Raw genomic sequence first — 17,778 nt, forward strand, 5'->3', positions numbered from 1 at the left:
TTGGTAAACACTGGAAGTATTAGAACACAGTGACGCTTTTCGATCCTGGGAAGTCACTGGAAACAAGAGCTAAAGTATTAGATAATCCTTTAATTAATAGATCAAACCAAGCACCACCGGATAAGGATGTAATCTGAAAACAACAAAAAAAATGTCAAAGTTGTCTAATTATTGAACTCCGAATCATTGCTCGTTTGGAAATAATCTCTTTGTATATATAATACCAGAAATTAAACCTGAATGAGAAAGTATCATTATTCTACTCAAACCTAAGTAGTAAATGTACACTGAAATGTTAAAATTTCACTACCCGTTGAAGACAATATGATCATGAAGATTGCTATGTGTCATGGGTTTCCATTGGCTAAAAAGAGTATTTTTATTTGAATTATTGGTTGACTTCCAAGAAATCTTTGAAGCACTTATTAGACATCATAAATGAGTTCTCCATTTCTAAAAGGTAAAATGAAAGCAGAGAATCATTTCATGGGCTTGGTGGTTGCTATGCAGTAACCAATGTCTGCTTTGGAATGATATAATGGTCCAAAAAGGTACTGTACCTGAATTGTTGGGACATTACCACTGTTTTGTTGACTCATTGGCTCTATAATTGAGTTATGAAACAGGAGCATGTGAAACATGGTCCCAACTCTAATGTGATAATACTGTTTAAGCATAACATATTAACTATTGAGTTAAAGAGGTTGGGTTGGTGCAGAATATTGGGATTGTGTTGCATTGAATCTAACCCTAGGAATAATTTTAATAATGAAACACATATTCTTAAACACCAAGATTGTTGTTGTTCACCAAATTGCTCTTTTCACTAATAAGAGAGAACAACTCAATAAGATAATCAAAATAAATAATATTATATGACACAGAACTGATGACACAAACACACACACATAGTCACACACATATAGCAACCCAATTGATACCCATTCCTGATTGAGCTATGTGATTATTGGTACCTCCATGTTGAAGTTGATTAGCAAAGTTTTGTCTAACAGTACTGCCAGTGCTCTGTTGCTAATTAAAATCCACTGCAGAAACTTCTCTATCTACCAATAACGACCTAAGCTTTTAGGTACGTTAGTCCAAGACATGTTTCTGTTATAAGATGAGGAATAGAAATTTGTTTTCAGCATGTATGCCTCTTTGCCGGCGCACTAAATTATGGGTGTCTAATGAAAATTCAGTCACAGCTATTGAGATTGCTCGTGTATATATTATAGTTTCAAATTAATTGGACCCAACCAACGTCAAATGCCAACAACTATATTTCATGGTGACAATCTTAGCGGGAACTCCCTTATTTTTTTTTAAAAAAAAAAAAAAAGGTTTATAGAATAGCGGAAAGAGGAAAGTTTACAAGTTTGGGCCAACATGGCCAGGAAGAGAGCCAAAACATCATGTTTACATGATTTGCTAGGTTTACCATCTAAATTACAAAGGTAGGGCACACATATATAGCACTCAAATAACACCAAAATCCAACTATGTGACAATAATTGGCACAAAATATATTAAATGCCGTTGTTTCATTCACGACTGTCTCAATTTTACTTGAATCATGCAAACCATCAATTTCTTAATTAATAATTTGAAGACTTTTAGACGGCCATTCTTGAGTTCCTAGAGATTAGTAAGGTCAACAGATAAATTTTAAAAAATAACACAAAATTTTTTATTTGCATCATGTTGGGTGCAGAATATTCATGAAAACAAATTATCTATGACCCAAGTTCAATATCATCGTCAAGAACTTTATAAAAGATTACTGGCATTGTAAAACGGATTTATAAAGCAAGAGGAAACCATGTTTTGTTTGACTTGAAAAGGTTGAAGAAAGAAAGAGGTCCATGAAAGGATATGAATTGACATGTAGAATGACCACGTAGTGATGAGTAGCGGTAGCGGGTGCCGCGTCACATTAATTGAGATGGAGAATCTTCAAAATTCCAAAATTAATCAACTGAAAGTTTTGTGGTGCTAATATACATCATCATCCTTATTCAATGGTCTATAGAGCTAAAGGACCCAGTAACTTACATACATATATATATATATATAGGATTCGATCCACAGGTCTAACATGATCACGGAGTTGCAAAATGCATGGCAAAAAACTGAAAGAAACTCCCACTTCTTACATTTTTTTGTCATCATGTCATGTCAATTCTATATACCATGCTATAGAGATATATATGCCCTGTTGGGAAACGTGTTAGTTTTAAAAATTTTTTGAGGATTTAAATTCATAGATCTTGATTCATTATATAGAAACAAGTTTTATGCAAAAATAAAACATGATATATCATTTAATTAAAAGATTGAATACTTACATTAAGGTTTGAGTAAACCTTAGATCTCTCCTCTAAAGTGAATGTTCTCACTTATTGTATATCCCTTAGTAAGATGCATTCTCCTTGGATCTCCATCTTCTTGGTAATTGTTTTACCTTTAGGAATCACTCATATGCCTCCATGAATGATTTTGGAAAACTAGGTTTGTGGGAGCCTCCATTAGATGAGAACATAAACCCTAATTTTCTAGAGAGAGAAAATATATATTCCTTTTTCCTTCTATCAAAAATCACCACCTAAAATATACATAGACCATGTATATTTATAGGCAACATAAAAATAAAGAAAAGGAAACAACAAATCCTTCTCCATCTCTAATTCATATGTCTCAAATCTAATATGATTCCAATATCAAATTGGGTTATGAGTGAGAATCCATTGGGCCTATTATTTTATTGGCTATAATGAATTAATAATTGGCCCGGTCCATGGACCCAATTCAATTAATTTATAAATTAATTTCTACTCCACTAAAAGAAATTAATTGAACTCCAATTAAATAATAAATAACCACTAAGTCAATATTGCACTTTGACCCCTCTATGCATAATTAGTTATCGGATAAATAATGCCATCAATCCGACTACTTAATTAATATATTTATTTTGGTACCTTTGATTATTTCTGGCTTGATCACAATAAAACATTTGTTTGACAAAAATAATAATTTAAATAAATAAATATATAATAAATCATTTTGTCTAAAAACACACGAAGGCCTTCGAATTTACTTTGTGATCAACCATAATCAATACAAAATAAATACAAGTAGTAATGATGCAAATATTGAAAATATAACCCTCTAACTATTAATTACATAACTACCCAAAGTGTCGGTCTAAGGATCCCGAAAAATCCGCCGAACAAATCAAAGTAATTATTAATTAATAAAAGAGTTTATATTTTTCTCATACTTAAGAGTCAAATGCCATGACGGTGATAGGGAATAATTACATACGACGGCTCTCGCAATATATCTCAACCTAACGCGGATCCAGTTCAAGTCTTAATTAATTATGAGTCCATCCATAATTACCGACTATGAACAATTTATAATTACTATTTATATATCATGCATTGATTGCCATCACATACATATATATAAATATTTCTTGTAATTATATGGACACTATCAATTTCATAGTGAATCGAAACATAATACATTGAATTCACCAATTATATAAATCATAAATATTTCAGATATGTCAGGAACATATGTCACTATAATCCAGATAGGAATTTGCTATGCCAGGGCATATAAATCCCAACATGCCCATCACTTGCATGTCCCCTCCTCCTAATGGAATGTTTAATTGGAACTATGCCTATTTCTAATTAATCCTGTAGCTACCATTTAATTGTGTGTCACATATATTTCGATTTCTGACCCACCATGGATCGTCTGAAACCACAAATTCTATGAGGTCATTTAAATAACAAGGCATATATATATATATATATATATATAAGTTTGTGGACACATTAAGCCAAATTAATAGCACCAGAAAATAGGTGGGTCAGCAGAGATATTATAGTGGATATGATCAGGACCTTGTGAAGAAGAAGGGCATGAACTAACCACACACACTAATTGTGTACCCATACCAGCCATGCCGACTAAAGTAATAGGAATAGGACCCTACCTCAAAGCATATGTAATTAATTAGTGGGTTGGGTCATGCATATGCATGCTCGCTGGTCCCAACCTACTCTGTGTCTGTCCAATTCCAAATGATGCTCATCAGATGCTTTAGCAAGTGGCAATGCCTACTCGATCTTTTTCCATCATTCTCATTAATTTGTATGGATATCGATATATAACTACTTTCATTTTCTTTTATTTCTCTTGTGAAGACGAGTTTGCTCATAATCTAACTAGTTTAACTAAAGGTTATATATAATTAAATAGCCTGCCAAAGGAGCCAATCATATACATATACTACTATAACTCAACATTCTCTTTAAGCAATCGAAATGCCAAACATAAATATATATATATATATATATATATATATATATATATATATAGGAACTTCTCTTTCTTCTGCAACTCGCCTTCATGATAAAGAACACAGGTAAAGAAAGAAGTGATTCTCCAAAATTTAATTTTGCAAGTCACAGAGTAGGAATCCACGCACTGTCAACTGCCATATGGTGACACCAATAACGATATATATATATATATATATATATAATTACAGCCCAAACTGACCGCACATGTATTGTATGAACACCTTAGCTTTTACTTCAACCCCTCCAACAATCCATATATATTTGCTTCTCAATTCTCTTTGGGAAAATTACAAAAAAAAAAAAAAAAAAAAGGTGGACTTTTGTGTTCAGACGAAGTCAGTCTTGAATTTCCAAATAAATAAATTATACTGTACTAAAATGATAACGTGGACAAGATTAAAAAAATATACTGTTCAATTTATTCTCATGTCCAAATGGTAAAATGGACAGTTTGTCCATGTGTTTAATTTATAATTTTCAAAAATAAAAATAAACAGTTTTTTTAAAGTTCACATCAGCATTTGATAGGAAAATCCATTTTTTTGGAATTTCAAGATTTTGACTCCATCCGACTGCAAGTTGAAGCCAATAACTCCATTTTTTTAGTAATTTGTCTTTAATTTGGACGGTACCTCATCCCATCCTTCTAATGACAGTGATTTAACAATTTCGTGTTTCTTCATTTGCATAATGAATCTTATAACCTATGGTGCTCAAAAAGAACAAACTAATCTAACCACATATTCCATCCATCAACTTATAAATTTCTGGCTCAAACCACTAATTCTTATTTACCAATCATTTACAATTCCAAAAAGTCATCCAAGTTGGACCTTGGATTCTACCAAACACAGACACGTCTACACACACACACACACACACACCCTATATTCTCTGGTGGTCATGAGCTTGCAGATTGACATGGAGATCGACCACATGTTTGATAATAGCATTGACATTGTGCCACGTACACGTTTTTGTGAGTGAGAATTAATATCCACATTGTGTTGACACTTGCATTGACCCATCCACCACACCAACCGGCCTATATATGCACCATATATATATATATATATATATATATATATATATATATAGGTTTTTGTAAGAGAATATTATATCAATATATATTACATGACTCGTTTTTTTCACATGTCCAATGCAATAAATTGGTTGACTAATGCCACTCTGGTCATGAAATTTGTCATATATCTCACTTACAATGATTAATTACATTACCTCAATTACATAGCAAAATTAAGCAACACCAGAGAAAGTGGGGGGACTTACGGTAATTTGTTCAACCATACCATCCTAATAAGTCACTTGCCTGCATTCAGCTTCCTCTAGTTCAACGATACCATCCTAATAATTTTTTATTTTTTTATGTCTCTAGAATTTATAAAATTTCAAAATGACTCTAAAATGCTTGACATATATTTTTGAATGTTCAACTCTCTGAACAAGTGTACTCGTGTTCGAGTCCCTCTTTCCCTCTCTCTTAGTTTGTCAGGATAAAAAATATATATAAGCTAACATATACATGTCTTTGTTTTTTTGCCATTTATATTTTTCTTAAATTGGAAATTTGTTCTAGGCCTAAAGCCGAATCGGACCAAACCGGCTCCTCCTAAGTTTTTAGGGCATGGTCGTTTTATTCAAAGGATGTTTTGGGCTCGTGATTGAAGAAAATTGTCTGCATTTCTGAGCGTGGACCAAACCTAACTTTGTTCTTTCTCAGGCCCATTCTCCAGACGAGTCAATGTTTCAAAGAGGACGCGCTGTGTTCGCTTTACCATTCACAAAATAAAAAATATACGGAGTATATGCCTAAATTGAAAACTTTAGGATCCATATATACATTGCTAAAAAGTTTATTTGTATTTTCAACACAAACATAGATATATACACCTTGTATAGAGAGTTTCAAAATAGTAATTAAATAAAGACATATACTCCTTTTGTCTTAAAATTCTTGGCCTGTTTAGAAATTCAACTTTTTATGATGGTGAGTTTTAATATATATATAGATATATATGTTATATTAACAAAATTGATGTGAAATTAATAAAACTAAAATAATATTTTGTGTTTGACAAAAAACTAATAAGGATAAGATATATGCTTTCCTTTCTTTTTAGTATATTTTATCATTCCCCTTGTTGGGATTCTTAATTTTCCCATCAAGTGCTCGTCTTTCCTTTATTAAAAAAAGCAACCCCAAAGATTTATTCGTTCCTTGTTCTCTTGTAGTTGGATCCTCCGGAACCACAAGAATCCTTAGTTAGAATGGGATTCCAACTCAATTACTTTTGAGTGAGATTTTGAGAAGAGTTGCTCTTTGGAGGGCACATTACGATGAAAGTTGTAACTATATGCGGAATACAAAAGGCTGCAAAATTGGCTTATTTCTTGAGTGTACCAATTGAAGTATTTTGAGAAATGAAAATGAAAGAACAAGAATGAATGCTTTCTCCGCATGAGGGAAAAACTCAAGAATTAGCTCTATAACGTAACATAACTGAAATTTCTTTGGCTCATAGATTTTTCATTTCAAATCTACAAGTATGTATCCATCCAAAATATATGCAATAGGATCTTTGTATTCGAGATCCTTTTAGTAAAAGATTAGGCCGAGTTTAATTGCAATTCAATTAAGAGAACAAACGATAACTTCTCATTGATGTGTTATGATCTACTCCGGGTAAAGATTTGTACATATAGGACAAATGCTCCCACTACCATTTCTATTTGCTATGATTTTTTTTTTTTTTAATTATTTATTTATTTATTTAAATTCTTAGAATTCAAGAGATCCCAGAATTAGGAAATTTACAGAGAATAGAGAATAAGAGATAGGGAATATAGGGGCTTTTCTTTCGCATTTCAATTCAAAATGGATCATTGAAAATTCAAGGTTTTTCTACGTAACTATCCTCCTTCAATATGAAGATGAATATGATGGGACAGAGCATATGATGAAAAGCCAAACTCTTGTGATCTATATTCCCCATCTTACCTGGATTACTTACAAGCTAGTATGATCTATCAGCTAACAAAAACACAAGACTTCCATTTAAATCCAAACAAAGTGGAAAAACCAGCAGTAAGATCTCCCTAACTATCACAATCTGTTATGATAGCCACAATCCAGAGGAAGAGATTCATGATGTCTAGATAAAGCGATACAGCAGCCCAGATATATTCATCATAAGAACAGCGTTTGATGAGGTTGTCCGTGTCATATATGATGAACCCGGAGAAGATGATTGACGCTGCACCTGCAATTATCATCACTTGCCACTTACCCATAGGAAACACCAGCTGCAAGAGGAAACAAGTCATTACTACTGTTTTTTTTTTTTTTTTTTTTTGTATGTTCCTCAAAAATGCAGAAACACAAGTAGAGAAAGTGCACATGCCTGAATCAGGAGAAAGACAGTAAGCACCAGAAGAGCACCAAACAAGATAGGCCCAAGGCAGTTAAAATCGTGGCCTCTTCTTGCAGCCCAAAATGTGTACAGAGTAAGACTCACAACCACCACTGCTGTTAAGATCATAGCTTCCAAAACTACCTTCCCTGCAAACCATTCAAATTATGATAATCCATGGAGCTCGGGAAACCAACATTTACAACTCTACTGGATGCCTTACATACGCACAATTTCGTTCATGTCTAAAATCTAAATTACATTACAGACGAAGCCCATGGATAAAAACAATTTACTAATTATAGTGAGAAAGACATACAATGGATTTAAAATATTCTCATCAAACATACACATATCAATTAGCTTGGCAATTGGCAATGTTTAGTCTTAGCATGACGCAAAACACAAATGCAAGACCAAAGCCTTAATTATATGCTTCACACTAACAAGTCTATCATTTCAAGGTTGACTACAAAATAAAGAAAAACTTCCAACACCCCAAAAACTGATTTTTGTCTCCTGCGTTCAATTTTCTAAATAAAGCTATTTAAAATTTTAGAAACAAACAAGAAAAAAGCTACATAAGGATTCTAATGAGCTTGTATCCTCAGTGGGGAATCCGAAGAGCATCACAAAAAAATCTCCATCCAATGAGAATCAGTGAGGCTATTATCCTTACGATAGCCTCTTATATACAAATAGTATTCTATGAATCCCAAAAAAAATTGCAATAATTTATTTTTTAAGAAAGAAAATATTACAATTTAGGAGATTTCTTAAACTAATATTTACAATAGCCTCTTGCATACAAATAGTTTTCTCATGGAAAGTTGCCTGCAAAAAATTAAGGATTCTGTTTAGCATTCTTTGCACCCCTAGCCTTCTTTGGGTTCTCCCTGACAGTTCATAAAATCACAGACTGCATAACACTCCTTCTCTCCTTTTTTTTTTCTTTTTTTTTTATTATTTTTATTTTTATATATATAGAGAAAATAAAGTACCCTTGAAATATCATAGTTTAAATTTGCTCTGGCACTTTCTCTATAAAATAGCCTCAGTTCTCAAGTTATTTCCAACATTGCCATGGAGTTTTCGCTGAGAATAGATTTCCCGCCCCTTGAGCTCACACATGTGATCAACCGAAGCTGCATAAATTCTCTATAAAAAATCTACAAGTTCTTTAATATTATTCTATTTCATACTTTATTGATATCAATTCTCAAATCTCTATAATCTTTAGAGTTTTACCAAAAACGCCTCAATCAATGTGAATCTAGATACGAAAAATTAGGGTTTGAAAATTCATTCAAACATGAATTCAAGAAGAAACAAAGATTTAGACTGCTTACCGTGTTTAAGAGAACATGTCAATCCGACCACAAAAGCAATAATAACAGTGAACAGTCCAAGAAGAAGATAGTTCACCGGATGTCGCTGGTGATAGTAATACAACGGGACCAACACTGCAAAAATTCAAACAAGAACAAATAAATCAAACAAGAAATAAATAAATATATATATACATATAAAACATTAATTGTTTCAAGATCAAAATTCCATGCAATATGATACCTATGAAGGGAGCGATGATCAGTACAATGTAGAGGGCCAAACCGACCCCTTTGGAGAGGAAGAAGTTAGGGATTTCACGGACGTTGACGACGACGGCGCCGACGGCGATTGTGAGAAGCAGTTGGAAGGTCAGGATTGAGTAAACCTTGCGAATGAACGACCATCGGTGCTCCGGACTCTCCACCATCGACGGGTACAGTGGCCGACTTCCCGATTCCAAGTCATCTTTCCGGTACGGTTTTTGCCCCAACTTAATCTTCATCTTCTTCTTCCAAGAATCAGTACGGAATGTGTTTCGCTTGCGCTTTGCTTGAGAGCTTTGAAGCAATAGGAGTACCTTTTAGGGGTAAACTGTAAAAAAAAAATTTCGAAAGCAAAATCTCCCGGAATCTAATTGCGATAAGCCGCGTGAGAATTAAAAAAGAAAAGTCCCATGGTATAAATAAAAAGAGAACAAAAAAGAAAGGAAATAAAAAAAAAAAAAAAGAATTTTCTCTTGAGGGAAGCTAAAAACTTTCCAAATTCCTACTTTTTCTCAAAAGAGAAATACATATTTAGTTTCCCTCAAAAAATTTTAAAACAATAAATATTTAGTTTATACAAAATATAAATAATACTGTATTTGTATGGTTCTATGATTTACGGTTTGTAATTATTTTCTTTTACTCTTTCCCTCCAATTTTAGTTTCTTATTTGTGCAATTTTAGTTTCCTTTTTGTCAGCAGAAGGAGAAAGCACTATTTTATTTATACATAAGTCAGGATTCTTTCTTTTTTAATTCTGACTTGGCCAAATCATATTAGGCTAAAAACTGAAAAGTTTTTACGTTTTCTCTTTAGGGTTGCATATCATTACTCTTCTATTATTTGATTCCAAATATGATATCTGTAAGAATGGATTAATCTAAAATTTTAAAAATAATAAATTTTAAATTAAATTATCCAAAATACCCTATAAGTGACAAATAATTTAATTGACAAAATAACATTCTTTTTATAATTTTTTAAAAAAGAAATGGCGGCGGTGGTTAATGGTGGTGGAGGTGGAAAGCAGTAATGGTGTAGGTGGTGGTGATGGAGTCGATGGTGGTGATGGAGGAGGTCGAGATGGAAGTGAAGGTGATAGCGGTGGCGATGGAAGTCGGTGGAGGTGGAGGTGGCGGCAGTGGTAGTGATGGAAGTCAGTGGTGATGGTAATGGAAGTGGTGATGGAGGTGGATGTAGATGTGGTTGTGGTGGTGGAAGTCAGTGGCGATGGAAGGTAGTAGAGGTAGCAGCGGCGTGATGGTGGTGGAAGGCAGCTACAGTGGTGGTAGTGGCAGTGAAGGAGGTGAAAAATAGCAGTGGTGGTGGAAGGGTGGCGGCGGTGGTGAAAGCGGTGCCAATGGTGGTGGTGGCAAGCAGTAGAGGTGGCGGTGGAAGACGATGACATTGGTGGAAGTCGATAGTGGTGGTGGCCACGGTGGAGGTGGCAATGGCGGTGGCTAAAGGCAGTGGAGGTGGCGGCGGTGTGGTGGTTGAAGATGGCAACAATGGTGGCGATGGAAGATGGCAATGGAGGTGGTGGTGATGGTGAAAGCCGATTGTGGTTATGGTGAAAGGTGGTGGTTTTTGGACTTAGAGCATGAGGGTGTTTTGGAAACTTAATTTTTTTAAAAAACATTATTTGGGAATGAAATAAATTTTCATTCTAATGGAATGACCATTCCCACTTTAAATTGCATACCAAACAAAGGAATGGTTGAAATGGATATTTCATTCCTGCACACCAAATGTAGCATAAATATTTATTTAATTTGTAATTATGAAAATAATTTTTTATTTTCAGAAAATTAAAAACAGAAAACTATGCTTAGTTCAGTTTTATGAAACTTATAAAATTTGTTTTCTGAGGACAGTTTTATGACATTTTTATAACTGAATTTTAAAAAAATTGAACCAAGCATAAAAATTTTGTACACTTTTCTACTTTTAGTTCTCAAAACAATTATCAAAGCTACAAATCAAACAAACTCATTATTGAACGATACAAAAACTCTCAAAAGAAGAGAACACAAACAAATCAATAAAAAAAAAGAACTCTTAGATTCTTGAATTATAAATTATTGTTGATATTAAAAAATAAAAATTATTTTTTTATACAGTCAAGAGATATCAATTGCTTTTCAACGGCTAAGAAGTAATGAAGTTAATATTCTCAGCTTTTACAATTAGTGCTGCTTTTAATTGCCCTTCCAATTCCATCTATAAAATAACCATCCTACCCTTTCTTTCTAGGGAAAATTACATATAAATGGAGTCAAAGTTTTATATTTACTTAGAAACTGAGTCAAAGTTCCATATTTCTCTAAAATGGATTGCTGAGGTGGCACATGGTTTTTTACTGTTTAAAAAATTGTGGTGCCTAAAATGCCCTTCTCTAATAAAAAAGTAGTACCTTCCGTTCAAAAAAGTAATACCTTCAGTTCAAAAAAGTAGTACCTTCGGAGAAAAAGTAGTACCTTCGCGAGTGTTTAAAAAACATAGTACCTGGACGCCAAAAAGTAGTACCTTCAGTTCAAAAAAGTAGTACCTTCGAAGAAAAAGTAGTACCTTCGCGGAAGGGTATTTTAGGCATCACAATTTCTAAACAGTAAAAAATCATGTGCCACCTCAGCAATCCATTTTAGAGAAATATGAAATTTTGACTCAGCCTCTAAGTAAATATGGAACTTTAACTCCATTTATATCCATTTATATGTAATTTTCCCTTCTTTCTATCACTATCCTTCCCTTTCTTTCTTTATCCTTCTGGTTACATCAATCCAAAACATAATAATCTAACTCCTCAGAAAAAGACAGAAAAATATGGAGTACAAATGTGCAAACTCGTTTCACTTTGATGGATTAAAAAAAAAAAATGTTCGAAGTAGTTGCATATTGGCAAACGTCTTACAAAGTAAGAAAATCACATGAGATTAACAAACTGCATGTTCCACTTACTTACATATTAGCATGATCATCAGGTAACAAAATGACAAGAAGGGAGTACGTTCCTTTTTAAATCCTAAGTATCAGCAGCCCTGAAGATAAGTAAAAGCGAGAGGAAGAGATTGATGATGTCGAGATAGAGTGCTACAGCAGCCCAGATATATTCATCGTAGGAGTAGCGTTTGATGAGGTTGTCCGTATCATATATGATGTACCCGCAGAAGATGATCGACGCTAGACATCCATATATCGTCACTGACAACCTATCCATAGGTAAGAGTATCTGCCAGAGGATGGATTAGCAGTAACAAACAAGTCATTAGTGTTTAATTTTCTCAAATTAATTGCGTAAACACAAGGAGTGAAATGCACATACCTGAATCAGGGAATAGACCATAAGCACGATAATAGCACCAAACAAGAATGGCCCGAGGAAGTTAAAATCGTGGCCTCGTCTTGCAGCCCAAAATGTGTAGAGAGTAAGACTCACAATCACCACAGTGGTTAAGATCACAGATTCCAAAATCACCTTCCCTGCATTCCATTCAAATTATGATAATCTATGGAGGTCAGGAATCCAAAATTTACAACTCAATTGGATTGGATGCCACACGCACGCCCAATTTCATTCATGTCTAAAATCTATAAAACACAAAACAGATTTCACACAGCAACGAAACGCATTAGCCGTTAGGATTTCACCAACAGTACGTCTTTTGAACCTTCTTTTGTTGGCTGGATTTATATTGTAGTTCTTTGGGCCCTACCTCGGCTGTCCCAACTTTGTATTGAGCCTTCTAAATTTTCTTGAATTTTTCAAAAAAAAGAAAAAAGAAAAAGACATACAATGGATTTAAAATACTCTAATCGAACATTCTTAACAGCTGCTACATATATCAATTAGCACAAATCAGACTTTAATTTGCTAAATTTGATTTGCCATTTTTTTCTCTAAAATAGCATCAGTTCTCAACTTATTTCCAAGATTGCCATGGAGTTTAAGCGCAGAACAGATTTACGGTTGCTCACACACATGATAAAATTAAGCTGCTGTATGAATTCTCTATAATGAATCTACAATATCCATTCTATTTCAGACATTACTGATACCAATTCTCAGTGCTCTAGACTAAATCTTAGGTGAACTTTACCGTTTTAGTTGTACTATACACGCTATTGACAACAATATTTGTTCTACTAACAAAAACGCCCAAGTCAATGTGAATCTACATACAAAAAAATTAGGGTTTAAAAATTCATTCAGGCATGAATTCAAGAAGAAAGAGAGATTTAGACTGCTTACCGCTGGTAAAAGCACATGTCAATCCAACATCAAAAGCAAGGCAAACAGTGAACAGTCCAAGAAGAATATAGTTCACCGGATGTCGCTGGTGATAGTAATACAACGGGAACAGAACTGCAACAATTCAAACAAACAAAAAAATCAAATCAAGAAATTAAAAGAGAAAAGTACAAAATTATATAAAACATTGTTTGGAGATTAAATTTTCATGCAATATCGTACACATGAACGGAGCCAAGATTAGTAAAATGTAGATGGACAAGCCGCCCCCTGTAGAGGTGAAGAAGTTGGCGATTGGATGGACGTTGATGACGACGGCGGCGACGGCAATTGTGAGCAGCAGTTGGAAGCACAGGATTGAGTAAATCTTGCGAATGAACGCCCATCGGAGCTCCGGACTCTCCAACATCGACGGGTACAGTGGCCGACTTCCTGATTCCACGTCATATTTCCGGTACGGTTGTAGCCACATTTTCTTCCAAGAAACAATAACCGAGCGAATCAATTCCGAGTTCTTGATTGTTCGCAGAAGATAAACAGAATCTAGTGAGAGAAAGTGTTTTCAGAGAATCGAAAATAGGCTCATTTCCAGGGAGAGTTTAGAAAGAGAAACAGAGAACAAGAGTGTTCGTTTGAAGTTTGCGTTGCTTAGCGAGAACAGACTGCGTAGGGGTAATTAAAGACGGTGACCGGAAATGTAGAAACTTCGTGATTCATCACGTGCACTCGTCAGGTGAGTGTGTTGGATGACACGTGGACTATTCTGTAACGAAAAGTGGATGTACTTTAAATTTCCAGACTCCTCTGGCTTCAGCTTCCTTCGCGAAGCATATATTCCTTGTTCATCTTAGCAAAGTCTACCGATCTCAGTTGTATATTACATGTAATTAATTTTTTACAATATTATACATCATGAAAATGTGAAATTTATACTCCGACTAGTTCACTTACATGATAATTTTAAGATCTAAATTTACTTTAATCATTTTTTTAGATGAAAGAAACAAATTGTTAAATAGTGCACTATTATGTAATGATTGATAAATTAGTTATATCTTTTCTCAATTAGTAGGAAAGTGAATAGTTTTATTTCACTTAAGTTAAATTTTTTGTTAATTATATGGGAATTTTATTTAATTTTATGATAATTTAATTCAATTATGTTATCATACGACTTGTTAAAAGTTAAAACTATATGTTAATTATTGACATAAAAATTAGATATATTATTTGATAAGTAAAAAAATTAGATATTTTAACAAATAAATGAATAGTCCACGTGTCATCCAACACACCAGGAAAAAAAAGTAGTACAGACTACTTTCAAAAAAAGAAAAGAAAAGTAAACTACTAATAAATAAATATTTTTTAATTTATCTTTTTAAGAGTATTACTTTTTTAAACTACTAATCCTTAAATAAATAAATAGTTTTTAATTTATCTTTTTAAGAATATGAGTTGTACAATAATATTTTCTTATTGTATTTTCTTGGATAGTAAAACAAAATCTTACATACTTCCATTGAGTCATTGACCCTGGCCACTTCATTGGAGGGCCAAGTTTGCAATGGATTACTGCTCATTTGGTAAATTTATTTTATTTTATTATATAAATAGTGAAAGAATTATTAAATGTTATAAAAAATAATTTTTTAATTTTTTAAATTAAATATTTATTTTGATATAGTAAAAAATAAAAAAATGAACATTTATTAAGGATGATAATTTTATTTTATTTTTAATTTTTAGTTTAGGGTGATAATATTATTACTAGGGGTGCATGGCAATTCGTGTTCATGAGTCATGTTTGTGTCGTGTCGATGGAAGAATATTATACTAAATAAGTAAACCCAAACCAAACCCATTTAATAATCGTGTCAATAATTCTCAATACTAACCCAACCTGTTTATTAATCAGGTAAACATGTTAACCCGTTTAATGACCTGATTATCAAAACGAGACATTTAATATTTAGTCAAATACTAAATAATTGAAAAAAATGTCATAATTAACCCAAATATTCAAAATAAAAAGAAAAGTAAGGCATAGACAAGGTTTATGTTAAAATGACTTAACTATCCATAGTAATTGGATTTAAACGGGTAACAAATTACATAGGTCATATTTACGATTATAATATGTTAAGTTAAATGGGTCATAAATAGGTTACACAGATTGAATCTCTCAACCCTAACCAGGCACGATTAAGTAAACGGGTTAATCGTGTCGACCCTTTTATGACCCAAACCCCTTTATGCCAAACCTAAACTCTTTTAATTCTTATTCGTGTCTTAATTTGCCACCCCTAATTATTACTCAAGTCACTTTTGTGTTTTTGGAATTTTCATTATTTTTACTATTATATCCAGTATCCACTTTAATAATAAAAATAAATAAATAAATAAATAAAAGGGTAAAATACATAGTCACCCCTTGAGGTTTAAGGTAAGGTGCATATGAAAGTTCACCTATTTTTGAACAATGACACACCTTCAAGTTTGAAAAATAGACAAAGAGACCCTGAAGATGGTGAATTGACCTTATTACCCTTTGAAATAAAATTACCATTTTAATTGACTTAAATACCCTTGGATTAAACTCAAACCCATCTCAAACCCGAACTCGCCTTTCTGTATATATACAGTTCACCACTGTGTATATATATTTATGTATCTATGGCAGTGATGGTGGGTGGAGAGGAGAAAAAACGGAGAGATGAAGAAGGGAGATGAGATGGATGGTGGTTGTGGCTGCGATGGTGGGAGTAGAGAGAGGGGGGAAGGAAGGGGCGGCCATAGTTGAAGAGATGAGGTGAAGAGGAAAGAGATAAAGAAGATATGAGAGAGATTGTGGTGATGACTGCGACAGTGGGGGTGGCTGTGATGACTGCAACGGTGGCGGCAATCGTCGTGGATTCACCTAACCAATATATAAAAATAGCTTTACAAACCCAGTTGGTGGAGGACAAGTTGATGAATACATAAAAAAAAAAAAAGATTCGATTTTTTTCTTGAAGACATAGAAATTTGAAGCTTGTATAGTTGTTTCGTGACTGAATAAGCTTGGAGATATTACAAATTGAAGGCTAATTAGATAAGCACAAAGACAAAAAAAACAATTTAGTATCAAAGTAGATAAAAGATATGTTTTGAGCACATATTATTCAATTAACTAATGGCCTTTAAATAGGCAATACATCAACTAAACTAGACTAAAAAATTGCAACAAACTCTAGACCACTAACACATGATCTGCAACAATAAAATAAACTAACAAAATGCCTAAAAACCAGGACAACTTGAAAGGTAACTTTAACAAATTCGTAACAAACCCTCCCTTAAACTGATGTTTTCAATCATGCAGTTTAATACACAGGTAAAAAATCAGCTCCCTCAAATATCTAGCATACAAACACCCATCAAGTCTCTTAACTTCAGAAACGAAGGAAATTTGAGGGGCTTTGTGAATATGTCTGCAACCTGATCTTCACTTCTGCAGTAGATGAGCTCAATTGTTCCATCCTTTGTGAGATCTCTTAAAAAATGAAACTTCACATCCACGTGCTTACTTCTTCCATGCAAAACAAGATTTTTTGAGAGTTTGATTACTGCGCTGTTGTCACAAAAATTGCAGTAGGCCCTTGTCTATTGAAATTAAGCTCTTCAAGAATTTTCTTCAACCATTTATGTGGAGGGAAAAAATCCCCCCCTCCAGTAAGAGTCGTCCACATCATCACACTACTAATTTATAATTAGATACGGCAAAGGCCCGAGAGGTATCAAGCCCAAATTGGGAGAACCCAATTTGGAACAGGCCCAGGCAAAGTCTTGCTTCCATGTCGACGGTTGATCAAGGCTACACAGCCCATTTACCAAGCCCAAATACGTACAATCTCATTCAAGCCCAGTGGAAGCGTCAACAGCCAGTGAAGCCAAGGTTGAACTCCAAGCTCATCTACCGAATGATTTGATCAGCCCACACACAACCCATACTCAGTTAATTATAGACCAGTCCTGCTAGGTAAATGATTCAGCAAAGAAAGCAAATTCTATGCAAGGAAAGTTTTGCATGGAAAGAATTGTATAAAGGAAAGGATTATAATTGTAAAGAATGTTATATA

General features: G+C 33.6%; 2 protein-coding genes across 2 annotated transcripts; both read right to left on the reverse strand.

The window, feature by feature from the left end:
- Positions 1 to 7,499: 7,499 nt before the first annotated feature.
- On the reverse strand, positions 7,500 to 10,042 carry LOC132268578 (protein LIFEGUARD 2-like). Its single transcript, XM_059769408.1, has 4 exons — positions 9,386 to 10,042; positions 9,163 to 9,276; positions 7,805 to 7,962; positions 7,500 to 7,706 (listed from the first exon to the last, which is right to left on the reverse strand). Exons 1-4 carry the CDS (start codon positions 9,645 to 9,647, stop codon positions 7,500 to 7,502), a joined length of 741 nt encoding a protein of 246 aa, XP_059625391.1. The 5' UTR covers positions 9,648 to 10,042.
- A 2,095-nt stretch (positions 10,043 to 12,137) lies between these two features.
- LOC132268344 (protein LIFEGUARD 2-like) lies at positions 12,138 to 14,370 on the reverse strand. The gene is made up of 4 exons (XM_059769202.1): positions 13,880 to 14,370; positions 13,658 to 13,771; positions 12,731 to 12,888; positions 12,138 to 12,637 (listed from the first exon to the last, which is right to left on the reverse strand). Exons 1-4 carry the CDS (start codon positions 14,127 to 14,129, stop codon positions 12,431 to 12,433), a joined length of 729 nt encoding a protein of 242 aa, XP_059625185.1. The 5' UTR covers positions 14,130 to 14,370; the 3' UTR covers positions 12,138 to 12,430.
- Positions 14,371 to 17,778: the final 3,408 nt, after the last annotated feature.

The sequence above is a fragment of the Cornus florida genome, unplaced genomic scaffold (assembly GCF_030987335.1).
Source record: "Cornus florida cultivar Cherokee Brave unplaced genomic scaffold, ASM3098733v1 CherokeeBrave_3.0.0_Hap2_Chr08, whole genome shotgun sequence".
NCBI lineage: Eukaryota > Viridiplantae > Streptophyta > Magnoliopsida > Cornales > Cornaceae > Cornus > Cornus florida.